At 34.3% G+C, this 26,324-nt stretch overlaps 2 protein-coding genes across 3 annotated transcripts; both read right to left on the bottom strand.

Moving 5' to 3' along the window:
* Positions 1-765: 765 nt before the first annotated feature.
* On the bottom strand, positions 766-4,147 carry LOC130712010 (la-related protein 6C). The gene is made up of 10 exons (XM_057561829.1): positions 3,722-4,147; positions 2,938-3,019; positions 2,731-2,825; positions 2,582-2,653; positions 2,414-2,493; positions 2,232-2,310; positions 2,083-2,130; positions 1,924-1,992; positions 1,698-1,820; positions 766-1,203 (listed from the first exon to the last, which is right to left on the bottom strand). The coding sequence occupies exons 1-10, from the start codon at positions 4,034-4,036 to the stop codon at positions 952-954; spliced, it is 1,215 nt and encodes a 404-aa protein (XP_057417812.1). The 5' UTR covers positions 4,037-4,147; the 3' UTR covers positions 766-951.
* Positions 4,148-14,066: 9,919 nt separating this feature from the next.
* LOC130714031 (myb family transcription factor EFM-like) lies at positions 14,067-17,014 on the bottom strand. 2 transcript variants are annotated; one of them, XM_057563880.1, is made up of 5 exons: positions 16,591-17,014; positions 16,164-16,405; positions 15,622-16,024; positions 15,048-15,121; positions 14,067-14,719 (listed from the first exon to the last, which is right to left on the bottom strand). In XM_057563880.1, exons 1-5 carry the CDS (start codon positions 16,802-16,804, stop codon positions 14,441-14,443), a joined length of 1,212 nt encoding a protein of 403 aa, XP_057419863.1. In that variant the 5' UTR covers positions 16,805-17,014; the 3' UTR covers positions 14,067-14,440. The 2 variants fall into 2 exon arrangements, with proteins under 2 accessions (XP_057419863.1, XP_057419862.1); XM_057563879.1 differs by having other exon boundaries at positions 15,048-15,124; positions 16,591-17,012.
* Positions 17,015-26,324: the final 9,310 nt, after the last annotated feature.

Below are 26,324 nucleotides of genomic sequence, written 5' to 3'. Positions count from 1 at the left end.
GGTGAATTTTCTCCTGGACAAAGGCATATCAATCAGTTATGCTTCCTCAATGAAGGCATTAAAATCTTCGATCTCTCTTCTTTGCGACGAAGAACCACTACCCACACCTCTCCTTTCGTCAGCAGATCTTACGGGGCATTGAAATCACCCAAAAAAAGCCAATTCTCAATAGAACTATTAATCCGGAGACCACCAAGTCTGCTCCACAGTCTTCTCTTCTCTACTATGTCACAAGGGGCGTACACATTTGTGATAATAAAATCCTCAGTCTGATTTTTCCATCTATCACACAGAGATATAAAGTTCTGCTCCTTCTCACAACTTATAAGCTGAAAGTCCCCTTTTTTCCATATACATAATAAACCACCGCCTCTGTTCACAGCTGAAACGAATTCCCATTCTAAATCCTCCTCACCCCAGATTTGTTTGCATATTCTCAAGTCTACCTCTTGCAATTTTGTTTCTTGCAGACATACCAGATCAATCTTGAATTGACTCACAATATTCTTTTCTGCCCTCCTCTTCAAATCGCTTCCCAAACCCCTCGTATTGTAATAGTAGAGATTAGAGAATAACTCTTATTTGATAAGTCAAACCTTGAAAATATATTTCATTATTTCCTAATACTTGATCAAACTCAAAACATCTTGGTGTACAAGAATAGTATGTAGTGATTTCAAACATTAAAATGATCTACTCAATAAATTGCAAGCTAAGACAGCATTGCATTAAAATCTATGTGGTCGTTGTCATCAGAATCCGTCGTACCATATAACACTATACATTTTGACTTTATTACAAAATTTGTAAAACATCTAAAGATTAGAATTACCCTACAAGCCCACACAATAGGACTTTTAAACCATTTTGCTGCTCTGGAGTACGGTGATGAGAAATACACTGAAATTTCCTAAAATTCAGGAGCATAAGGGAAAATTTCAAGAGTGCTCATTACTCTTGAGGTGAACTGGGTTGAGTAGGAGGACTCATTTGCTTGCCCCTTCCCATGGCGAAACCTCGTGTACCATCTGGCATTCTTGGTCCCTTTGTGATTTTGATGGTGGATACTTCACAGGGGACATGGTTGCTTGTTTGTGATGGTGGGGCGAGAAGGCCACGTCCAGTGTGGTTTTGAGTGCGTCCTCTTCCTTTTCCATGCCCTCTAGCCCATCCTTTCTTAGATCCTGCTGAATTTTCATCAACCTTGGGAGTAATGAAATACAACACAATAGCCTCAGTTCAAGACTTGTCATGTTAAATGAAAAGATAACAATGTAATCCTTTTCTAAAAGATAATGTAAGGAAGACTCATCATACAAGAGTCTGTGTTTCCATAAAATTTGGTTTGCACAACTTCCTTTCGTACATATTCTTACTTATATAAATTGTAAGAGAATGCCATCAATTTATATCCAATTTGGCTATCTTTCTAAAAATTAGAGGTTGATATGTGAATAGAAACATAATGAATAGTTCTATTCTAATTTATTCTTCTTAATTCCATATTTTAAATGCAACCAAACTGTACAAGTTCTTACTTTTGCATTGTGTTACTTTTAAAATGTATTGAATAAGAATAAAAACCATATGTTTCATCTAAGCCTAACATGTCTACCAAACACTACCGTAGAGTTGAATGAAATGACCAACACATCCATGCATCCGATTTGACTACCTATATATACAATTGGACTTACATTATCAGATAATTCAGTGTTGTTTGGATGGGAAGAATCTTCAGTAGCTTCAGAATTTAGAATCTCTTCATCATCTAAATAACCATCAAAATCTGACTTTCTACTCTTCAAAACAGATTTTGGCTGAAAAGTTTACATGTAAAAATAAATGAATAAGAAGCATATGAAATTCAAGATATATAATAGACACACAATAACATTGAAATCAGGTACAAAATGTACATACTGAGCATCTAAGCAGCAGTCTCACTCGCATCCCTTTCCTCCAATTCCTTTCATCATTCAACTTCTCAACCTAATCAAGTAAGAAAACTTTTTACAGTTACTAATGTAATGGTTGAATCATGTGAATTTTAAAGCAAAATATATTGGAGAATTTACTTACAGCTTTCTCAGCTATATCTTGTGTCTCATATTCCACTAGTGCATGGAGCTTTAGAGAAGTAAGCAAAATGTTAAGAAATCCTAGTAAGTATCATTTGCCTTCCTAAAATACCAAGACAACATAGTAATATGGTTTGGAGTTTTTTATACCTTGTTACTGATTAAGAATTCGCATTTTGGGCGAGAAGAGTTAGGTTCCTGTGGATGGCATATTCTGATTGTTTTCACGCTGTTCACAAGTCAGGCATCAATTACCAACGTTTTAAAGACATAAGAAACCACAAGAATATCAAGTTCATATGATGAAAAAAGGAAGGAAAGAAGAAATTGACCTCCCAACTACAGAAAATATTTTCTGAAGATTTTGATGGGAATGATCGTCAGGTAAATTCTCTGCTACAACAGTACGAGACTGCAAGAGAAAAGAAAAGCACTTTGTATTATGCTACAATCAGAAGAAATTTTGGCATGGTCCTGAAAAATCTCCTAAATTTCTTTACCTGCAAATCCTCTTTCTCCTTATCAGTGAAAGGATGTTTGCGTTTAACCTTTTTACTATCAACACTCAAAACCTACAAAAAAATTGCATTGTCAGAAAGAGAATTAAAATAAGACCAAAACAATGCCTTATTCCATCCAAAATACTTACAAGTTTTGAAGAATTACGAAGAGCTTGGGTGAGCAGATGAATGTTACTAATAAGAGACTTGACTTTTTTTGTGGAAGCAATCACAGTTATTGGAACTGTTGCAAAGCCAACATTCCATCAAAGAAATTATTCCAATCATAGGAGCCACAAAAGGGGACCCTAAAAAGAAAATCTAAGTTGTAGTAGAAAGCATTCCAAGATCCTTACCATAACCTTCAGGATCCTTATGCATCTGTTTCTGGAAAGATTCATTTGCTAGCAAGCTCATGTCACTAAACTGATACTCCACCTATTACACCCACCATCACATCTTTCAATTTGACGAGCAATTCTCACAAGCCACAATAAGGAAAAAAATTTCATAGAAAAACCACTATTACCTATTTCCTTATTAAAGAATTGAACTACATAAACCTCTTGAGTCTTGATCAATCCATTAATCAAAATCTCATTTTCTCACAAATTAAAAAATTACAATGTAACTTCAATTACAAGTTACAATCACCTTATAACATTAGGGTAAAACCTCCAAAATTGATTTACTTATCAAAGAATTAAACTAAATAAATCTTTTCATCAAATATACGAACATCAATCCATTTCAATCAGTGGGATTAATCAAACATCAAAATCACAATGCAACTCCACTTCTCATTATGAAAAAACATTAAATAGAAAAACAACAATCACCTCATAACATTAGGTTAAATCCCAATGAGAAAAAGGATGATGCACTGACGGTGTAAAGTTTTTTTACACCGTCAACCAATCAGATTTCAAGGATGTGTCACGTCAATTAATGAAATTAGATAAATAGAGAGATTTTCTCACATCCTTAAAATCTGATTGGTTGACGGTGTAAAAAAAAATTACATCGTGGGTCGTGGGTGCATAGAATTTAAACTCAATTCCAATTACCTAATAAATTCAACAAAATCCAAAAGAATCAATCAAAGATCATCGAAGATTGCTCAAGAAAAAGGCACAGTACCTGTTTGACAATCTTTTGCTGGAGATCAGGGGTGAGTACATTCTTGGAGCAATTAGGAAGTGCAACATTGGCGGTGGTGGGGATCAAACAAGCAGAATCCTGGTCCCCAACGTAAAACCAATCAGATTCACCAGAGGCACCGAGAATCTGGAAACAAGGGTAGAAATAACCCGAAATTGGCATCTGCGAATGCGATCTCGGAACAAATTCAGGAGCCTGGGCATTGAATTTGAAGCTAGAATGTCTCGTTTCTTGAATTTCCTTCTCTGATTTCTCATGGATCTTCTCTTCTGGTTGCGCTTGTGCCATTTTCATTCACTTATGCTTCTCTTTGAAAACTAACTCTTTCTCTTTTCGTTTCTATTTGCATGTGATATTGTGATGTGTAACGTAGTAGTGTTTTTTTTCTCTCTCTCTCTCTATTCTGTTACCTGAAGCTTAATAATAACCACTTTCTTTAGGATATTGAATCTCTTTCTTACACACACAACCGCCACTTGTGGGCTTTTTGACTAAATCTTTTTTGAGGTTTCTATTCTTCTCTCATTTCACAAATACTCTCCTTAAACCGTGCTCATTCCTCTAATCTAATACTAGGATAATAACTCCTGCAGGAATAGTCTTTCTACAATTTATTGATTTATAATTTAATATGAAATTGGAGATATCATAATTCTTAATTTACTAAATATTATTAAATTTAATTATGCTATTTTTAACAGTTTATATAAATTATTGGAGTATAATTTAAGGTTGAGTTTCCTTAATAACCGTAATAGTATATATCATTAAGTAAATTATACTAATACATATTTTACAATGGTTTAACTCATGATAAATTAATAAAATAGTAAAAATTACTACTTATTGAACAAAATTTACTTTATGCATGTCAATTGTCAAGTCTACCTATATTATGGTAGAAATAATCCAAAAATTTCGTAGGAATACTTTTTTCGATGTTATGCGGTTAAAAAAATAAAAATATTTAAGTTCGTGACCAAATGTGTGTAAACAACACACCAAATTGATAACTGCATCACATATATCTAAAATCCTAATAAAACACCACTTCTCAATCTGGTGTGGTCGGGAAGCTTAAAAATATTTTTGGCTTCTGCTGGTGTTGATTTCTTCGTGAAGGATGTTGGGTCTGGGTGTGATCGGGAAGCAATACTGACATTGGTTTCTGGGTTTAGGTTGTCTGATTTGTGTTTGTTTCTGTTTTTGGTTTCTTAGGTGTTGGTCTAAGCTCTAGCTCTAGCTTTGTAGCGTTCGATGGTTGCTGTTGGTGGGTTGTTTTAGAGGTTATTGGTAGGGTTTTGATGCTTATGCATGTGGGTTTTTAGAGGTTTTTAGGAGGTTTCGGCTATAGTTGCTGAGCTTGTTGCAGACTTTTGTCGAAGTGGTTACTGTACCCATGTTGAGAGGAGTTATTTCTCAACTTTATCCTTATATATTTATATATCTTTCACTTTCTAAAAAAAAAAACACCACTTCTCAATCTTGTCTACCTTCAAAAGTTTGGGGCAAGTACTTCACTTTTATCTTCTGATAATCTCTTTGAAGATCATCTTCTGATGACCTCTTTAGTGATTCTAGCACTCGTCTTGCAGTGAGATGTTTAAAGTCTAAACTTTGCAAGAAATTTATATTAACTGCCTATTCACATCTTGATTTTTCATACTTTTTTATGATTGGCTAAAAGGTATAAAACCCCCAAAATGACATAAATCTATACTAAGTCTCAAATCCTGAAATTAATACTTTAAGCACAAAAACCCCACATTCCAACTGTGAAATGGAAGAAATTTTTATTAATTATGACCTATAATGCCCTTCTTTAATGTAAAAAATGGTGACTTACGTGTGCTAATTTGAACTTATCATATATATGTTAAAATTCTATACCATGTAGCCATTTATTTTGGAGTTGTGTTCATCCTCGATAGTCAAACGAGTCTTATAATGGCTAAGAGGGGAAATGTGAAATGCCCCCGAATCTACCCAAATCAACACCAAAGGGAATCAAGTCCTTATTACTCAACCTCACCTTTAGAAACTAACGGTAAAATAGGATATTGGTCGAACTCCCCTAGTCAACGAGTTCTCTTGTTACTATTGTATTGAAAATTCTTGCCTTGATCATGATGGGGTCATCGTGATCACAATTTATACGCCCCAGAATCATTTTGGTTAATCATGACCATGTTAAGTGGATCCTGGCTCATGGTCGAACATGAGGGAAATAGGAGATTTGTATCATCTCCTTGAAAGACTTCTTTCGGGATGTCGTCGAGGATCCTCCACGCGCGAATTTGTTAGCAATGACTAGCATCTTATACTCTAAGGATGTTTGGTCTCATAATCCTCCTTCCTCTGAGCTGGGAAGCCGAGATGGGAAATTTATTTTTTGTCTCTTGGGTCACAATGGCCATCATGAGTATGATAGGTTGCCCTCCATAGGAAGGGGTATGTCTCCTTTATTTCCTTCTTTCTTTTTTCATAGAAGAGATGATGTGAATACAATTTATCAACTTCCAATGGCGATGCTAATGTTAGCTGGTAAGGGATTACCAAACCTGAGTTTAGGACATTGACCAGAATGAAAGACTACTTCATAGTTCTGCTCCTCCTTGGAAGGGCCTCCTTCTTCTCGTATCCAGTGATTAAGTAGACACTATAGGTGGGTACTTGCAAGACACTTTCACACTCAAGTCAGCAAATTTGAGAGAGAAATAAAGATTATGATTGAAAGTGAAACATAAATAGATAACACAAGAAGGAGGTTGAATTGTGTTGTATAATTTTTTTGCAAACTTAGAAACGTCATAGTTTTAAAAGATAAGCAAGTGTTGAAAGGTGAATATGCCTTAAGTATATTTTGAAAGCGAGCACAAGCTTAAGGCTTAGCAGCGAATAAAAATGCTAAAAATCATCAGGCTCTGAACGAGCTTCAAAATGTGCACAGTTTTAGTTCGGCAACTTTAGAACAAGTACTTCAGCATCTTTTGATGATGATATATTCAACATAATACTTCGGAAGGAAGTATGACTTGAAACTTTAAATTTCATTAAGGAATATCTGAATCTACCTTAATTAGAAATTATTATTCTCATATATAAATAATGCACCCCGTATTAAGCCAAAATAGTGAGAATATCATTTGTTCTGTACCATTGTATTTATTTTTTAAGGGAAAAATATTACCCAATTATAGCTGATTTGAGCAAAGTTTTTAATTTTGATAAAAGAACACTATATCTCGTATAAAAAAATAGGGTTAAATACATTTTTGGACCCTATAGTTTCAGAAACACGTTTTTGCTCCTTATAGTTTTAATTGCTCGATTTAAGTCATATACTTTCAAAATTGAGCAATTTTGGTCTAAATGCTGATTTTTTAAATTATAGGAACCAAAAGAGTAATTAAGCATAAAAAAATATATGTTATCTAGAACACAAAGAAATAAAAAATAAAGTACTTTCCACAGGTATTTTTCTGAAGCCGACTGCAATCACAAATGGACTCATTAGAAGTAAAGGCCCAGGCCTCTTTTTTTTGTCAATGCCAAGGCCTAATATTTGACCAGATGCTAGTTCTTGGGGCCGCTTTACTTAAACCTCAACTATAGACCAAAATGAACAAGCTGGTTTGTTGACAAAAAAAAAAGACAGACGGATAGCCCACCTTCAAATTTTCAAAAAAAAAACCTTCAAATTTATTATGTCCAGATAATTTTATTCTTTTTCCGATCTTTCCTAATAAATATTTTCAATTTTATAACAGTATATTTTTTTTTACATTAGAAAGATAATTGCACAGTCCAGAAATGATCCATGAACTTTTCCCTCCTCAACATGTCTCATGTTCTTACTACTTGAGCTATTATTTGGAACATAACAGTATTTTAAATGTACAAAAAAATAAACTGAAATTAATATTAAAACTTAGGTATAATTGTAACAACAAAAAAACTTAGGTATAATAAAATACATATGCATATATCAAAAATTAATTTTAGATTTTAAGAAAGAGAAGTTAAGAGAAAACATCTTAAAATATAAAATATTAAGCTACTAAAATCCTATGTAGAGTTCTTATTCATGAGGATGGAATAATTATTATTTTCACTTCCTTTTAGATTGTTCGTAAGTAAGGGAATTCATGTAGTGGTTCAGAACTTTCTCTTGTAAATGATTGAGAGATCGAATCTTGACTTTGTTAATGAAAAAACTCATGTTGGCTCTCTACCGCTTAATGCACTGACCGTAAAATGAAAGATTTGTCTCACGGTTGTCGACTGTGTAAATACATTGGTCAAGACAAAAACAAAAACTCAACTTCGACAACCACCACCTAGCTCCCACTCAGCCATTCCACCTTCTCTTCCAACCCTTTCCTACTTCCACAACCCCCTTCCCCACCCTAGCCTTATCTAGCTTAAATATGTGTACGTGGGGATTGGCACCTCGAGCAGTTGCCAAATGGAAAGATGAGAAAATCAAAGGCAGAATGAGAATACACTCTAACACTTGAACAAGAAAGATTATCTATAAGTGGCTTACGGATTTGAAATTGCTGGATGGTTATGCATCAAACCTGTCTAGGCGTGTTGAGTTGGTAAATGAACTGAACTATAGTGTTAGATAACTAATTGTGTTCAATGTTCTGTCAGTTAGTTTGAGTCTAGCTAACAAGTCATTAGCAAATTCCTAGGTAGCTTGTGTTATAGGGGAGACTTTGTGGAAATTCTTTTCCAAGTATTGTGTTAAACATGTATCTTATTATTATTTTTCACAAGAGATGAGCTTGTACTATTGTACTGGTCACCCGGTCCAGGTAAAATTTTCCTCCAGACTGTTGGGAAATAACACAGCTGAAGAAAAATAAAACACAATCATAACACAAGAAAATTACATGGAAACTCCAAAACCGGAGAAAAAACCACGACCGTTGTCTAAACCGACAACCAGAGAAATATCACTATGTGAAAATTGTTACAATATATAGCCTTGGTCTCCCTCTTGCTTCACCACACTAAGCGATGTGTGACTTCTCCAATAGCTAATTTTTAAATTCCTTCTTTATTTTAGAAACTTGGCAATGTGGGACTTGACAATCAACCCCAACAATCTCCACCTTGATTGTAAGAGTTACACATCTTCCGCTTGCATTGTCTATACCGACAATCATACTCTACCATAAAAGAGCACACTTCACTTGGAAACAAACCATTCCAAGAATTTTCTTCACTTGGAACTAAATCATTCCAAGAACTTCCACATGTCGAAACATTGCTGCAATTTTATGGTGCAACTCCCATGTTGGCTTCCAGAAAGTTCTTCAGCCATCGACACCTTTCACCACACACTTTGCATCAATGCCAACCAATGCCCGTGTGTTGTTTCTGAATCCGCTAGCAATAACTTGTCCTTTTCCATGGTATAGCGGAAAATACCATAAGGACAAACTTTATCTTCTAGATGAGATCATCACCATCATCTCCCAGAACAAGGGAGACAGTGCTAGCACTTACCTCAGAGTCTTTTTCAGATACTGCTCCACCTGGACAATTTCTCTTCACATGCCCAGACTTTCCACACTTCCAGCACGCCCGATTCTTTGCAAGGATCTTCTTCCCATTAGCCCCACCTCCAGTTAGCAATATTGAGTTTTTTTTTTTTTGAAGGTAGCAATATTGAGCTTGTTGAAGTGCTTTCATCATTTTTCATTCTCCTTTCTTCCGAAATAATTTTAGTTGCAACTTCTTCAAAACTCAAACTTTCCTTCCCATACATCAAAACAGGTTTCAGATGAACATAGGAAGATGGAAGGGACAAAATGAGCCTTAACGTTTTATCTTCATCATCAATCTCTACTTTAATAGATTCCAGCTCGGAGATAATATTATTCAAAGTACTCAGATGATCAGATATTTTCGTACCTTCATCCATGCGTAGATTGTGGAATTGCTGTTTCAGCAACAACCGATTTGAGATGCCCTTTGCCTGATATAACCCTTCAAGCTTCTCCCAGAGCTCCTTGGCTGATGACAAATTCTGCACATTTGCAAGAACATTCTTTTGCAAACACAGACAAATTGCACTTGCAGCCCTCAAATCTAGTTCCTCCCACTTGTCGGTCTCCATGTTGGAAGTGTTTCCTTTCAACGCCTTGTGTAATCCTGATTGTATCAGCACATCCTTGACTTGTACTTTCCACAAGCCAAAGTTGATTCTTCCATCAAACTTCTCTATGTCAAACTTCATAGCGCTTGAATAAGACATAACAGGTGCAAACTTCTTCTTCAGCACCTCTACAATATCACACTTCTTTTCTGGTGTGGAAGATCAGATAATTCTGCAACCACAGAGCATACTAAGAATTGTGATATCTCATCGAACCGAAGCTCTTGATACCACTGTTGGGAAACAACACAGCTGAAGAAAAATAAAACACAATCACAACACAAGAAAATTATGTGGAAACTCCAAAACCGGAGAAAAAACTACGACCGTTGTCTAAACCGACAACCAGAGAAATATCACTATGTGAAAATTGTTACAACACATAGACTTCTCTCACTCTCACCCCAATGTCCCAGTACAACCACACTCTCACAAAGCAAATATTTAAACTAAGTCAGATATAAGCTGAAATGGCTATTGACTGGTGCATCTAAAAACAAAGAACCTAAGTCCAATATATAGCCTTGGTCTCCCTCTTGCTTCACCACACTAAGCGATGTGGGACTTCTCCAATAGCTAATTTTTAACCTCCTTCTTTATTTTAGAAACTTGGAAATGTGGGACTTGACAATCAACCCCAACACAGACACCTACGAGAAAGACTGAGGATGGTTGGACAACCGATCTAAGGTCAAGGTGACACATGTAACAACTAGTACATCATGTTTTCTTTTACTTCTTGATTAAATTTGTTTATATTTTCCTAATTTCAGGCTTAATATCTTCGGAAATTGAAGGAGCGGGGTTCACTCTGATCAGCCCAGTGAAGAATCCATAGACATATCTCCACCATAGATGACGCTACCAAGCCTCATCTATGCACGGAAGGAGATCCGGGAGGAGTAAGTTCAGCCAACTCAAAATCTAGCATCAGCTAAATTAGTCAACTCTATGTGTTAGCTTCAAACTTTTTAACGTCAGCCACGATGTCGACGTCAAATCGACTATTGCATCAATTGTTTATTCGTTAGCATCAATGTTTTGCTGAAGCTAATGAGTTTTCTTGTAATGAAGTTATCTTTGTTTAGAATAGGAATCATTGGAGTGGTCATTCTTTTGGAATCTTGCATGTTGAATTTCTTAATTAAGTCTGTTATGTATTTTGTTGTATCTATGAAACTAATTTGTGTGACCTCAACACTTGCACCGGCTTATTCGACACTAAATTAAAGTAAATATATAGTTTTAACATTTACACTAGTTTAATTGATGCTATTGCTTATTAGCAGCATAGGCTAGTTAACACTAATTTTGTCAACTTGTAAGCTTCTCGAATGTTATGCATTCATTTTAGCGTCGGCCAACATTAAATTTGATTTTAGCATTCATTTAGCGTCATCCATCGAGTGGAAGATGTTATATTAGTTGCTAATTTCTTAACATTGGTTTTGATGTCAATGAAATCAATCGCATCTGTTAAAATTGACCGTTTGAATACATATATATAGGAATTGAACATGCTTTTAGAAGACATTTTACATTCATCACACTCAAATCTGATTTGCGAGAGCAATTACTTATAAATAAAACCAAACAAACTCTTAACATTTCATGACTTTAACTTTTTCACACGTTTCTTGTGGTGAACATAATCAAATTTAACAGAGATTTGGAATCCAAGCCAATACAAGTTAGGTCAAAAGAATAATGAATTTGATCATTTATCGGTGGGTGGTGGTTGGCCTTTTTGCCAAACGCATCTGGACGCGTAGACTCTTTGGTGTCATTTCCTTGTTTTATAAATTCTTGCCATACATATCATGATGAAAGAAAAAACTACCAGTTGGCTGGTCTTGGAAAGAATCTTTATAAAGATTGATTTCTAGGCGGGACCAGACCAGATAGATGCTGACTTAAATGTGGGTATATTTTCTTATTTAATCAGCCATGTGATTTCATATTCTACATATTTATGTAATAATGTTCATTCTCCTTATAAATTTATTGTTTATTACCAACACAAGTAGGATTAGTTGATAAGGATGTGGAACTTCCTCTTAAAAAATTGCATGTTCAATTTCGCCTATTATGGTGAGAATTATGTTAATGGATAATCTGTAAATACATTTATAAGAGACTTATGATTTTAAAAACATCCTTAATTGGGTAGTGATAAGACTCAAAGAGTAGAATCAACCTAAACTTTTTGTGACAAAAAATCATCTATTATTATTACCAACCGATGAATATGTATTGTCAAGATTTTTCAAATCTAGCCAGATATTTAAATTAGGGTAGTTGGTTGGGATAAGCTGAACCTGGTTTTGGAAGGTGTATGAAGATAACAAGAGATTCTATCATTTTCACTTAACGCATTTCACCAAACAAAACAATGCATGTCATAATTATAAATAAATATCACGTGGGCTCCTTCATTATTTTGTTTGCAAGATTCTCCACTAGTATATTAATTTTGTTTGGGAAAGTGACTCTTTTGGCATGCATGAACAATCGATCCCCCCTGGTAAACATGAATGACTTTTTCCCCCTTATGGATGCTTGGGTTAGGTAAAAGGACAAAGGGTTAAAGTTTCAACCTTTGACTAATTAAAATAGTGAATGCAATTATATGCATAATTTTATGAGGGTGCGGGTAACACAATCTCTCTTTTCGACAAATGAATCCCACTAAATATTATGCATCATAGGAAATATTATTTGGTACCAGAAGTTCTTGGTCAAATTTAAATGGTTGGTTGAGTGTATGTAGGTGGAGTAAGGAGGTAATTTCAAAATGACTTTCAACTGAGATAATAAATTTAGCACTTTCATAACAACAGCAACAATAACAAAAATCAGATTAGATATCATCGTTGATTTGTTGTTATATTTTGGTATTTTCCCTTTTACTTGATGCTGCTCCTCGAACACGCCTAAGAAAGTGCTAGGGAAGACTTTAGAGACACTGTCAACCTCAGTTATGAAAACGTCATATTAAATCAAATATAAACGATAAACACTCATTAATGAGAATTATTGGAGCATCTTAGGGATAATGACATTACTTTAAAAGGAAGAGATGACTTACCCTGTACCCTGTCATCTTGTATATATCCAAAATAGCCACAATGAATGACAACAATTCATAGGGCTTGAGAAGGTAATACATCTAAGAAAGTAAAGCAACATGAGATTCTTTTTTTTTAGTCATATTCGGGACTTAAAGCGCCCAACTAACCTCTTTCATAAAGGGTATTACAAGAGTCAAACCTAAAGGGGCATAACCAAAAGAAGGCAGACTGTCGTAGATTTTCATAGGCATTGGCAAGGTTAAACCATTCTTAGCAAAAGCGTCCGCCACTGAATTAGCTTCACGGAAAACATGCTTCCAATAGTGCTTTCATTGTGACATTGTGTGGTGACTATCCATCCAAACAAGCTTAAAATATGTTTTATCTAAGAATCACATTCTAATGATCAAATTCCATCAACATAAATTGCAATCTCCTCTTATTTCATTTTTTATTAATTTTTAAAAATTAATAAGTAAATTAAAATTTAAAAAAATGTAAAGTTTTTTAATTTACAAATAAATAAAATTATAAAATCCGCAATTCTTTTATCAATACATTTCAAAAATAATTTAAATAAAACTAATCTTAGACACACTTTAAAATATTCTTAAACATTAATCAAATTTTCAACCTTAATTTAACCAAAACGTCCTCGAAGATCCTGACTTAAGATCTTCTCTCACTAAATGATGTCTTCGATATCTATCATATGGTGAAATAGGAAAAATTGATACAACAAATGGCCACAGTTTATTATAGGATTTTTTGACTTGGTGTTGATGTAAAAGCAAACCTAATTTCACATATCTCAATGTATTAATAAGATGTTAAAATTTGTCACATTGAGTTGAGTTTAACATGAATCGAGTTGAGTTTAACATGAATCGAAGAAACATGATTCTACTGCGGATCCATATAGAGTTTGAGTTTGACAATCCAAACACAGTAAGATTGGGACAGTTATAGATACTGCTTTTGAAGGCCATATTTTGACAAATTGCAACCAGTGCCAGGCTCAATATGATGAAATAACAGGAATGTTACTTAATCTGTTATGCAGTGTTTCAGTGCAAACATGGACAAGAGTAATCAGTGAACTCTGTAGAGTGATTTATATGTGTAAATAAGGTATGTAAAGAAATAATCCAGCAATTAGGTCTAATCATGAAACCAACAAAACATGCAGAGACTCTCAACACTGGACTGCTTCTCATGGGGCACAGTGACAACAAGAAATGAAAGAATAAATGATATGTAAAAATTGACCTTCCTCATTTTTAACTCGGAGTCTCAAATCAAAACTCATGTAGAATAGAAGGCAAACTAAGCCTTCAAAATTTCCAATAGCCTCTCTCCTTTGACCCTCTTCTATGTATTATTATTCTTCTGTAGCCGTAAAACTCCTCCCATGTATACTTTTATCTGCAAAATTCATGGTGTAGGAGTAGTATCCTATACATAAACTTGTCCTGGTTTGTGAATGTGACTTCTCCAGCTATAACTCTCGGATTTAGTATCATCATCATCCTCCATGCTGTCACCCTCGGTCGGGGATGTCCCTCCCCTGGAACCTGCAGCTAAATGAAGGGGACTTTGCGGCGAACCGGACACAGAACTTCTACCCTTTGAAGAGTCGTTGTGCTGATCTTGGGACATCCACAAACCTCCAAGAACTACACACGGCTGATTAGCGGTTGCAGCCGGAACTCTCCGAGTATGAAGTCGGTATTTCTGCAATAAAAGAAAGAAAGAACCATATGTTAAACACCAATTCAAACTTCATAAGGCAAGAAAATCTTAACATGGTTTTCTTGTATGGCATTTCTACAGTGGACTAAGTTAAAACCTAGTCCATCCACAAACCATGTTTTTACTACTAACATTTAGCATGTATTATTTACAATTTGTTACTCATGTGCTAAAATTAATTTGCAGAAAAATCATTTTAACTAGTGAATCAGATTTTTCTTGGTCCACAGTAGACAAAGCATTTCCTGTATGCCTTAGCACCAGACAACCAAGCATGCAGTTAAGACAAAAATGAATACCAAGAACTCACTTGCAAGTGGCTCTTCACTTCATCATTGGTCAGGCCATCAACCTGCATGAGTTCTCTAATTTGCTTTGGAGTTGCTGCTGCAATTGATAGAACACAGGGGAGTTAATTAGGCAAATGATCCAAACAAGATGAAATATCATTTTCACCTGCCTATGCAAAGATGAACCACTTGGACTAATAGGCCTACCCTACAGATTCAATAGCAGTATATACTATATGCCACACACCTACTTTCTCCTGGTTGATCTAACTTCAACCAAGTCACTATTTGAAAAACTAAATTGCAATCAACACAAAATTCCAGCATCATACCCCTGGGCTTTTAATTTAAGACCACCATCCACTCTTCTTAACACATCCATCAATTTACTAATCTATATTTCCAAATTGGTCAAAATTGGGTGTGTAACTGTTTAGAATTCTTTATTTAAATAAGTAAAAGAACTCTAAATCTAAAGTTGAAGAAAGTGAAATAAAGATAGATACATCACAATGGTAACAGTTACTAGCTACTCAATGACATTCATTCATATTCATCCCAAAGCAGATCAAAAGTAAAGTTTGAATCTCTAACCTTGAGAACCTCCAAGCTTCTGCAATGCATTAACAAATCGGCGGTGCAACTCCGGGGACCAGCATCTCCTCTGTTTCCTAGCATTCTGCTGCTGCTGAAGAGATCCTGCACGCAAACTTGGCGGCACGATAGGAGGAGAAGAGGAAGAAACAGCCCTGCTGGAGCTGCTGCTTCTGGACCCTCTTGAACCAAATCCTTCCCTCAAACTCTTCACCCCAGGGGTTAGAAGAGAAAGTCTATTCAAAACAGTGTCTTCCTTTTCTTCTTTGGCTGCTTGCAGTGCCACGGTTGTCACGGGGATAGAAGAGTATGTGGAGAAAGGCAGAAAAGCACTCCCTCCATTTTTAACATTACAAGATTGGAAAGGGTCCTCAGCAACCACAGAGTTCCCTTCTTCATTTTTCTGCCATCACCAAAGACAAGACAAAACAACCCTCTTTAAGATTATTCACTGCTCATGTTGAAACATGTTAAACTGAACAGAGTTTAGCTTTTTCTTTTCTTTTCATTTTAAAAATTTACTCTTCCTTTAGAGTTACTACCTTGGTATCTAATTTATAATTAAGATGTTGGATTGGAATTTGATCACAGGCTTTTCTAGGGGTAGTATTGTTCCAAAGCTGAACAGAACTCATCCAATTCTTCTTATCCCTGCATTCATTCTCCTTGCTATCATTTTCCTCACTCTGATCATGCTCTTTCTTCAATGGAATAAACTCTTCCAACACTGGTGGAGAATTATGAGCCCTGCATTTTTCTGATTCCTCCTTCAAAACCAAAATTGCTGCATACACAGACAAATAGACAAACACCACAAAGGCAAAAAAAAAAAAAAAAAAAAACCCATTAGCCTCCATTGAATTTTAAGGACTAGAAAGATGAATAAAACAGAACCCATGTAATGAAATCAAAAGAAAATCATCAGAAACATGATCAGAACGAGAAAATGATGATGATGATGAAACGAACCGTCGTTTAGGAGGAGCATGCAGAGAGGAAGCTCGCGTTTGAAGGCATCGATCTTCCTGAGCTCGTCTTCCAATCGGGCGAGGAAATCATGGAGCCTGGAAAGCTTATCGGTGGAACGAGGAATGGTGGAGAGTTCGTAGAGGAAATTAGCGACGGTTTTGGGAACGAAACTGGGTCTTAAATCCAAGCTCAGTTCTGCAGGAACAGAACCCATTGGATCTTCGATTTTTCTATTTTTGGGTATTTCAGATTCAGATTGATGATGATGAAGATTTTGATTCAGGAGTTGCAGAAGATGAAGATTGAGGAGGAAGATAAAAACGGAAAGAGGAAGAGAAATAGTGAGTAGAAGATGCAATGGGATATAAATAAATAAATAAAAATAGGAGAAGAATAATAATATTAAATTGAAAAAGGAAAATGGGTTAGATGTGAAGGGAAGAAAATTCAGAACGTGGAGATTCTGTGAAATAAAGAGTTGGGAGAGAGAAATAAGGAGGAGGAACGTTTTTTAAAAGTCACTTTCGGGTCCTCGCGTATTTAATTTAACAATAACATTTATCTGTGCTTCACTTCCTTTTCTTTTCTATCCATTTGTTTTATGAGTTTAATGGATATGCATTGACAGTGTAAAATAGTTTTACACAGACATCCAATTGAATTCCGTCAAATCAGAAAATATCTTATTCTTTTAATTAAAATTAAAGTCAAATGTAATTATCTCTCCTATGTGGCATGTTTTGATTGGATGACTGTGTAAAACTATTTTACACTGTCAGTGCATATCCATTAAACTCTTGTTTTATTTTTCCTTTTTCATAAATATTATAATTCTTTTATTTATTTGTTTCAGAAAAAGTAAATATTAGACATATAGTAATTTTTGTTTTATTTAGCAATAGTTGCTTCAAGTGGTACATATGTTTATTCACAAAAAAAAAAGTGGTACATATGTTTGATTTCCCTTAAATAAAGTCTCAGGTTCAAGTCTTATTTCCAAGTCGAACAGGATTGTTTCTCAAAATACCGGTAAGCATCAGAAAAAAAATAATATATGTTTTTTATTTTCTTCAAATGATATTATCTTTATGATATTTTTAAAGGAGAATTCATTTTAATTTTTTAGTATTCTTATAGCATAATAAAAGGAAAAATTATTTACATTTGGTATTATCTTGAAGTAAAAAAGAAATAATATTTTTATAATAATTAAAAAATATACCAACTGCGAATAAAAATACTAGGCAAATCAAACACTCTCAAGAAATTCGACTAGGCTTATAAACGGGTTTTCTATTTTTTTTTAACATTGGGTTTATAAATTACAGTCATTCAGGTTAATCTCTAAACCTTCACATTCTCAATCCATATGTTCATAACTTTTACAAATTAATATGCAAAATCTTCTACTTATTATTATTATTTTTTATTTTAATTCAAATAAATTAAAATAAATCACGTAACTAATTTATTCATGTATTTATTTTGATTTTTTAAAGCTGTTTCACATGGCAAAAAAGTCAATATTTACCAACATAGTATAACACTGCTGATAGATAGTCAGGTTCCTTAAGCATCTAATCAATGGTTCGATTCATTGGCGATTTATATGAAAAATGATTATTAGGAGAGACATATCAATTTAATATGATCTCTGAGTCTTAATAGAATTAAACTCATTGTTACTTTGCACCTTTGCTTTAATGGCTTTTTACACAACAATTTTATGGTTCTTTGATGAGGTATATAACTCTTAGAAGAAGGAAAGTATTTCACGACTTTTCTCAATATTTTCTTTGGAAAAAACCAAACAAAGAAAACTCTCTTCTCCTTTTTGGATTTTGAGCATTGTTGCAGAGATTCCAGCACATTTAGGTTTTGAGTGCGCAATGTTTTGCATGCAGCTGTGTTAACCAGGGAGAGAAAACCCAGCATCGGATGTCTGCCATAATTTTTTCTTTCAAGACAGTGGTTTTTCCACAACACAGTTTTCTCCCTTATTTTCCAACAATTTCTCCTTCCTCGAGATTTGTTGCCACTAATTGCATCGAAGAACGAGAGTTTAGCTCCGGCGGTAAAAGCATCATACACCAAGCCCAAATACTTCCCCTTCAGTAGGGTACTCTGCGTCCTTGTCTGAACACCTTGAGACTCTGAAAGCTCCGGCGGTAAAAGCATCATCTACCTTCCTTTGGATCCAATATCTACATCCGCAGTCTCAGCCGGAGAAAAATTATTGAAAAACTCAACAAAAACCTTCCTCTTTCAGCTTCTCTTTTCAACTTTACGGGGTCTTCCCCTAGTCCTTCGAGCTTTCTCTACCAACCCCTCGGATAAGCAATAGATGAGAGAAGTGTATCACAAGGAGGGGGCAGAGCAGACTCCTCCTTAGCACAAAGTTGTCACCACCATCACTAAATGAGCAAAAAGCAGATACAAGGTGCACAACATCGAGCTCCTCCCCAAGCCCAGGAGTGACAAACCCCAAAGAAAGAGAGGAAGAGTCGACACCAATCAACCTCACAAGCACAACTCCAAAGGGAGCCTCATCGATGGTAGAACGAAACAAGCCTAAACAAGAGAACTTCGCCTCTTTCCCAAACAGCAGAACTGTTGAAAAAAGGATGAGAGCAATCAAATCACAAAGCGATGACACTGAGACCAAGCTTCCAGTACAACCACTAATACGTTCAAGCTCCTTTACATCAATGGATTTGCAACCAAGAGCAAGTTATGGGAAAATATCCGTGATAAAAAAGCTCGGTCTCAGCGAGAAATCTCTTGACATGCCCTGGACTATCCTCTCTTCATCTTTAGATAAAGAGCCAGAGCCAACACAACAAACCTCTGCTTCCTTGAGAACGACATCCAGCCAATAGGGAAAGAAAGACCTCATTGCTTGCAAGGACGACAAAACCCTAACTTGCTCTGACTCGATATGTGCTCTGTTCACCTCCACACTCGGACCCGAACACCATTCAAAAGGTGAATCGCTATATACGCAAGCTCTAGAGATGAAAAGCGAACGAACCCAAACCGAGATAGCCTTCCAACATTCCTCTGCCTCTGCACACACATTCACAAGCCTCTCGATTTGGGAAAAGAGACCACGAGTTTAATGATAATCAACACGCTCTGGAATGTCATCTATAAAAAGAGTGAAAATCAATATGGGCGAACCTACTTCCTTTCTTCTGAGCCGCACCACCGTCGCCACTCCTTGGGTCACCACTTTCGCTCTCAACTCCACCTGGACCTAAATCACCACCCGCCTGATGTGCCACCACATTGCTCTCCAGATTCCAGAGCCTCCCGCCGTTGTTAGAGAGACTGCTGGTTTTGAAACTCTAGGAGTATATCTTAGTTGTGATTTGTTTGTTGATTTTGTCTATAATTCCATACTAAAAGAAAAAATACACTAATAAATAATGCACTTAATATTTGTTGGCACTTAATGGGAATAATTGTTTCTTTTTCAATATCTATATGACTATATGCCATTTTGTTTTACAACAGAAATGTCTGGTCCGGTCAATCAATGATAACTTATTTTAATACGATATTCTAAAGTCTAAACTACTTTTGGATCTCTGTTTTGATAAGTCAAGAATCAATTGCATTTTTTTTTATAGGCAAATATTAGTTATTATAAATGTTAGTAAATTAATCTCTCCTCCCGGTTCGGATCCGGGACCCCTCACCTCATCCAACCCTTATGTCTCTAGCTCTTACCACTTGAACTATCATTCGGAGACATCAATTGCTTTTATAACCATAAAAGCCACCACAGATAGACTAAAAAATGTAATTGGAGATTCTATATGCATATAAAAGATGTAACTTATGATATACAACATTCATATGTGATAAGAATAAATGGTGACTTAAATTTAATTATCAAAAAGTTAAGAGTAACGAATTGTTTTTCCCTAAATTTTGGAAAATTAAATTACACCCATCCGAGATTAATCCTTGATTTTTCTCTCTCCAACTCATATCACTCAACTCTTACTACTTGAGCTATCATACGAGAACACAAACTGTTTGCTTTGAAAGTGTTAAAAAGTTTAATACTTTAATTTGTTTAAATAGGACTCTAATATATATTTCACGAATTTATATTTATTTAACTTTTGTACATATAATATAAGGAACTACGAAAATAAAAATTTGATTAAATCATGTGTTCAAGTTAATTAGCTACAGACGTTCAAAAAAAAAAAGTTAATTAGCTACAGATACAAAACGTATGCATGCCAAAAAGAGACCTCATTTCTAAAAACCTTCTAAGTGTTTGTTGGTATGCAATCTGCTTATTCTCCATCACTTATTTGATTACCTTTCGCTCTCACCATATAAACCAAATCAGAAAATTCACTCACCACTCTCTAACTAAGAGCACCTGAATGAAGGTAGGCCTTATCTTCTGTTTGCTTGTGGTCAAATTGGACACTGGCCAAAATATAATTGATGATTTTTCGTTTAATTTTTTGGGTGGAACCTTCAACTAGGCCTTAGAGATAAGAAGAATAAATGTCTATGGAAACATACTTTGTAGCTAGACTCCTTTCTATATCTTCCTTTTTATGCGAATTTTTTCCCCATCCAATTTTATCTTCACTCTCGTGAATCTCTGCACTATCAGAATCTCATCAGCAAATTTCACTAAAGTGATCTACATGTTAGTTCAACCGTCAATCAATAGAATATATAGAGACTAACCTACAGGAGCCATTCAAAGTGCATTAGGTGGAAAACTTTTGATGGAAGGTTTGGTATCCATTTATTGGTTCTGATGGATATGTAAGGATTAAGGAAAGACCATATTATCAGTCTTCCAGAAAGCTTCCCTTCCCACTTTTAATAATCAACTTAATTAAGAAATTTGTATAGTAAGTGTTTCTGCAGTAAGAAAAAAAATGCTATTCAATTTACTCCACTTCCATTATAATTCTGATATATGGTTAGTGCAAATTATCCTAGAGGTATATATATATTGATGACATGTGTAAAAAAATATATTGAGTAAAATCCCTATAATTTTAGGTGGTTCAATAATATTTTGACATGTGTTATGAGTTCGAATTTTCTAAAATATATGTCACAATATAATTAGGTCACCTAAGCCAGGGTGAATTTACTCAAATCATTTCTTTTTTTGAATAAAATTCAAAAGGTGAAAATAATCAAGTTTTAATAGCAAATTTACCTTTTTCACCACTATAAAAATTAGTGTTGTTATTGATGAAATTTACCGACGATCTATATAAATCTCGTTGTCGTCGTTAATACACTTTATTTTTAGAAAAATTGTATTACTGATGGTCAGGTTGCTGGTAATTAGAAATTACAATCACATTATCAATGAAGTTGGTTGTTAATTAGCGACTTATTCGTCTTTCCAAATCCTACTATTAGTTATTGAGATGCTAATCATCTCTAATATCATTGTCTTAATAGTGGCCGATTGATAATGTCAATTGTTATATTCTTTATCTTTCTCTTTATAAATATTCAAAAAACCTCATCTATATATCATATGAAAATGAAAGAGAGATAAACACAATTTTAAAGAGAAAATTTTAGAGAATTTACACTTTTTTTCGTCCATAAAAACCAGAGAGTTTACCCTTGAGATAATTCAGATTTCACAATATATGGGTTCTGTAAAAAATTAGAAAAAGAACTTATATTGTTGCCTCCACTCTAGCAAGATCCCTATGCATAATGCATTTGATTTACCCAAACTAGTTGTTGAGATAAGGAATCCAATTATGTTAGGGACCCAGTTTCGATTTTGCCTCAGATTACGTCTGGAACATTGTGTGAAAGGAAAGATGCCTTTTCTCCTTTTATTTATTTAAATTCCTTTTTTTTATCATTGGAATTTGAAAAGGACAAACTTTTACAACCGTTAGATTCCAGTTTTCTTCCATAGAATTAAGAATCTTTCTCACTCCACAAAATTCTCCTTTTGTTTGTTAATTTATTACATATAATTTAGTTTAAGATTCACTCCTTTATGACTATTAGAAATTGTTTAATGTGATGTTTGTTGATTTTGATAATATATAATAATATCTTATTCTTATCTTAAACGTGCAGTTTGAATTGTTCGCTCTCGTTTCCGCATCTTCACTGCTTTTGTCGGATGCTTTCAATCAAAGAATCCACTCATACCAAATTTCCAAAATACCCTCTCTATCTTTTTTTTATTTCTTGATATACCCCTCATTTACTCATCTATATCTCCAAATAAAAAAGAAATTTCGTTGAGTTCAAAAAAAGAAAAAGGAATTTCGTAATTATAGTCAAATGTAAGACAGTTTTCTTGTAACCAAAAAAAAATGTAAGACAGTTCTTTTACGACAACATATTTTTAACAATTTGTATCATATTTTTAAATTATATTTTGAATCTTATATATGTCATTAGTTATTTATGGAGTTACCAAAAATGTACATAATGTAATGAGTAGATACATTCATTAAATGAATGAACTTAAAATGTCTTTTATATTTATATATGTGACCGGAGGGTGTATAACACAACTAATAGATAATTAGACATTATATATTTCATTAGTTATTTATGGAGTTACCAACAAGTCTAAAGCTAGATTTTTAGACCATCATTATCCAAGAAACTCATTAGAGTTTCTAATTTCTAATTTAAATTTTGGTAATGTCACGTCATTTAAACTACTTTAATCAACTCTACTCACTTTTTAATCAAACCCAACAACTCTTAAAAAGTTTCTTAAATGGACCCCATAATATACCCCACTACTTTCTAGAAAATCCAATTACCTATTTATTAGTTTTTTTATTTGTTTTTTAATCATTAAATTTGGAAGAGAAACTTTGAGCAAAGTTTCTCTAGAAAGAAACTTTGGAACAAAGTTGCTTGCCACGTGGAGAAACTTCATTTTCTGCAACGGTTAAGAAACTTTATCTTAAATGACATGTCACAAAGAAACTCACAAAGTTTCTTTGTTGCAGATGCTCTTAATCATTATATATGGAAAAATATTTGTTGAGAGAAGCATGCCCACTTAATGTGATCTCAAAATCTTTAGAAATTAGTCCTATAACTACTTGCTGTGGGATTTGTACATTTAAAAAAAGTTAATTATGTATGGACTTTCACAAGAACTCATGTTTATTCCTTCTTCCTTCCACATCCTAAGCAATTTGGGACTCGATCCTCCAATAGCTAATTTTTTACCTCCAACTTCATTTACCATTATGGGTGATGTGAAACTTGTTTTACTTTACAATCGACCCTAATAATGGATGCATCTAATGTGCACCATTTTTTACTAGTTCAATTTCAAACCACCAAATCTCACATGCTACAGTAAGTTACAAATTTTCCATAGCTCTCATCTTTGCCACAATCCTGACCACTGCCCTTACCTATACTGCCATTGCTGTTCAGATTTGAGATCCTCCTCCTCTCTCATTGCTGCCCTATCTCCCTTAATCCTCTCTTTTCTCCATCTACAACTTCTCGTTTCCCCCCATTTTGCCACCATCCTCGCTTTCACACCCTCTCCTCCATTGAGATACGCGATCCTCCATCCCCTTGTGTCGAGGTTTGTCAACATCATCCTCCACACATTGAGTGCTCATCAATGTTGTTCTCTTGGTGATGAGTTGCAACAAAACATGTTGTAGAGTGGATTTTTTTTCCCATAAAATAACGTGTATCTTGATTTCGAGTTTTTTAGAAGTCAATTATATGTAATCGCCATTAGGGAATGATTAAAAGCTACTTCAAATCACTTTCACCCTTCCACTCTCTTTATCACCCTCTTTGATAATTCGCCTTTCTATTTAAATATATAATAATAGGTTGAAATAGGTGGCCTAAAGTTAATTTTTAAGTGGCACTGCACGTTAAATGAACTCATGAATAAATTTTCAACGGAGAGAAGATTAAGTGATATTTACTTGTCGATCATTGTCAGGTTAAATTAGTACAATCAAAATATGACCAAAGCATGATCCTATTTAGCTCCTTGTGCTTTTAACCAAGGAAAACCATATGGAATATAAAAATTATGCTAATACATTCAGGCTGAATGATTCAGCCGAAAGAGTCTAATAAGTGACATTCTATTTCAGATGTGAACAATTAATTCTGCTTTCTTCATTTCTATTCACAAAATAGGTTTAAGTTTTCCAATAGTGAAGGTATTTTCAATGCTTATATAGCGTAACTTTCTTGCATTCCTTATTATTATTATTCCTAAAGCAGTCAAAAGGGAATCCTTCCACCAATGAAAGTAATGATAGCATGGAATTGAAAACAGAGGTCATGGATGATAGGCAATTCTATGTGAAATAGCATCATACATAAGTATGGTACAACTAATTCTTCTAACAATTTTTTTTATCTAATTATATAATATGGAAAAGTAATATCTCGTTCACAAGTTGAGAGAACTTCCTTGTAAATAAATTTTAAGGCATAAAAACATGCATGTTATAATTAAATAACCTATAATACTAGAATATTAAATTTTATAATACAATATATGATTCATTTCGTGGATGAAATCCACCCATAGAATTGTGAACTTTTTTAATAAATAAAATTGGAATCCAACTTATCCAAGATCTTAATTATAAGAGGAAGCAGACATAAATCCAACACTAGACAAGTATCACCTAATTGTCATGAATGATGAATTGAAGGTATCTTGCATATTTCAACTTAGAACTAAATATTTGATCAAGTCAATTCAAGAAGGAAATAAAAAATGATATAGATAATGGAATTATGATTCGTAGTGATAAAGACAAAGAGTTGTGGTGGGTGGAAGGTAGCTAGCTAGACCTTGTGGTTTGTGGAGTGGAGGCTTAGCTAGTTGCCAACCAATCCTCCAATGTTTGATGGCCAAAGCATCATGATGGTCTCATTCCAGAAGATACTCTCAACACCGTTATCCAAGAAATGGTATATCCGCAACAGTTACCAGAGTTGACATCAAGAAAAGCCTTTATTAGATAAGTTAAGATTTTGATTTAATTAGATGCTCTAATTGAAAGTTTGACAATTATGAAAGCACCAATCAGGTTTAATAACTTCAATTAAAGTCTTTTTCATCCTCTTAGTGCCTCTTGATAACTTTACACCACGAGACTAATTGCACCAAAATAAATTATTCAAGGTCGGTGAGATTTTTTATTAATTTTTATCTATCACATATTCATTTCAAATCTAATAATAAAAAGGTAAGACATTTGTTAGAATAAATATGCAACTGTTTAAGAACGGGTGACGACATCTATCAAAAGACTAAAATTTAGTCTATTCTTTATTTATTTATTTTGAGTATATACGAGTATTGCTAAGAAAAATATACTAATTTATCTATTAAAATCTTATTTTCACTCCCTTAATTTTTTCTCCAAGCTCTAACACCGTTCCAGGGTGTTTACTTGGTTTGGTAATAATTTTTTATCTATATAAATTTGATTTTGTAACCAATCGTTACCGAATTGTGCGTACACCTGCCGTGAGGGATTAATCACAACTTTTGAATGTGGATAGTGGATATCTTAGACTCAAAAAGATTAGGGTGTTTTAAATGTACTTATTATGATAGAAATATAGTCCGGCAATCTGAAAAGATCTAATTGCAAAAAATTGCAGATTTGATTAAATTAAGGCATTATTCAAGGAACATAGCACAAATCTCACTCAGAATCATTCTATATCATCTC

The sequence above is a fragment of the Lotus japonicus genome, chromosome 4 (genome assembly GCF_012489685.1).
Source record: "Lotus japonicus ecotype B-129 chromosome 4, LjGifu_v1.2".
Lineage (NCBI taxonomy): Eukaryota > Viridiplantae > Streptophyta > Magnoliopsida > Fabales > Fabaceae > Lotus > Lotus japonicus.
The sequence above is the reverse complement of the archived record's forward strand: the minus strand, read 5'-3'. Positions and strand labels throughout refer to the sequence as shown.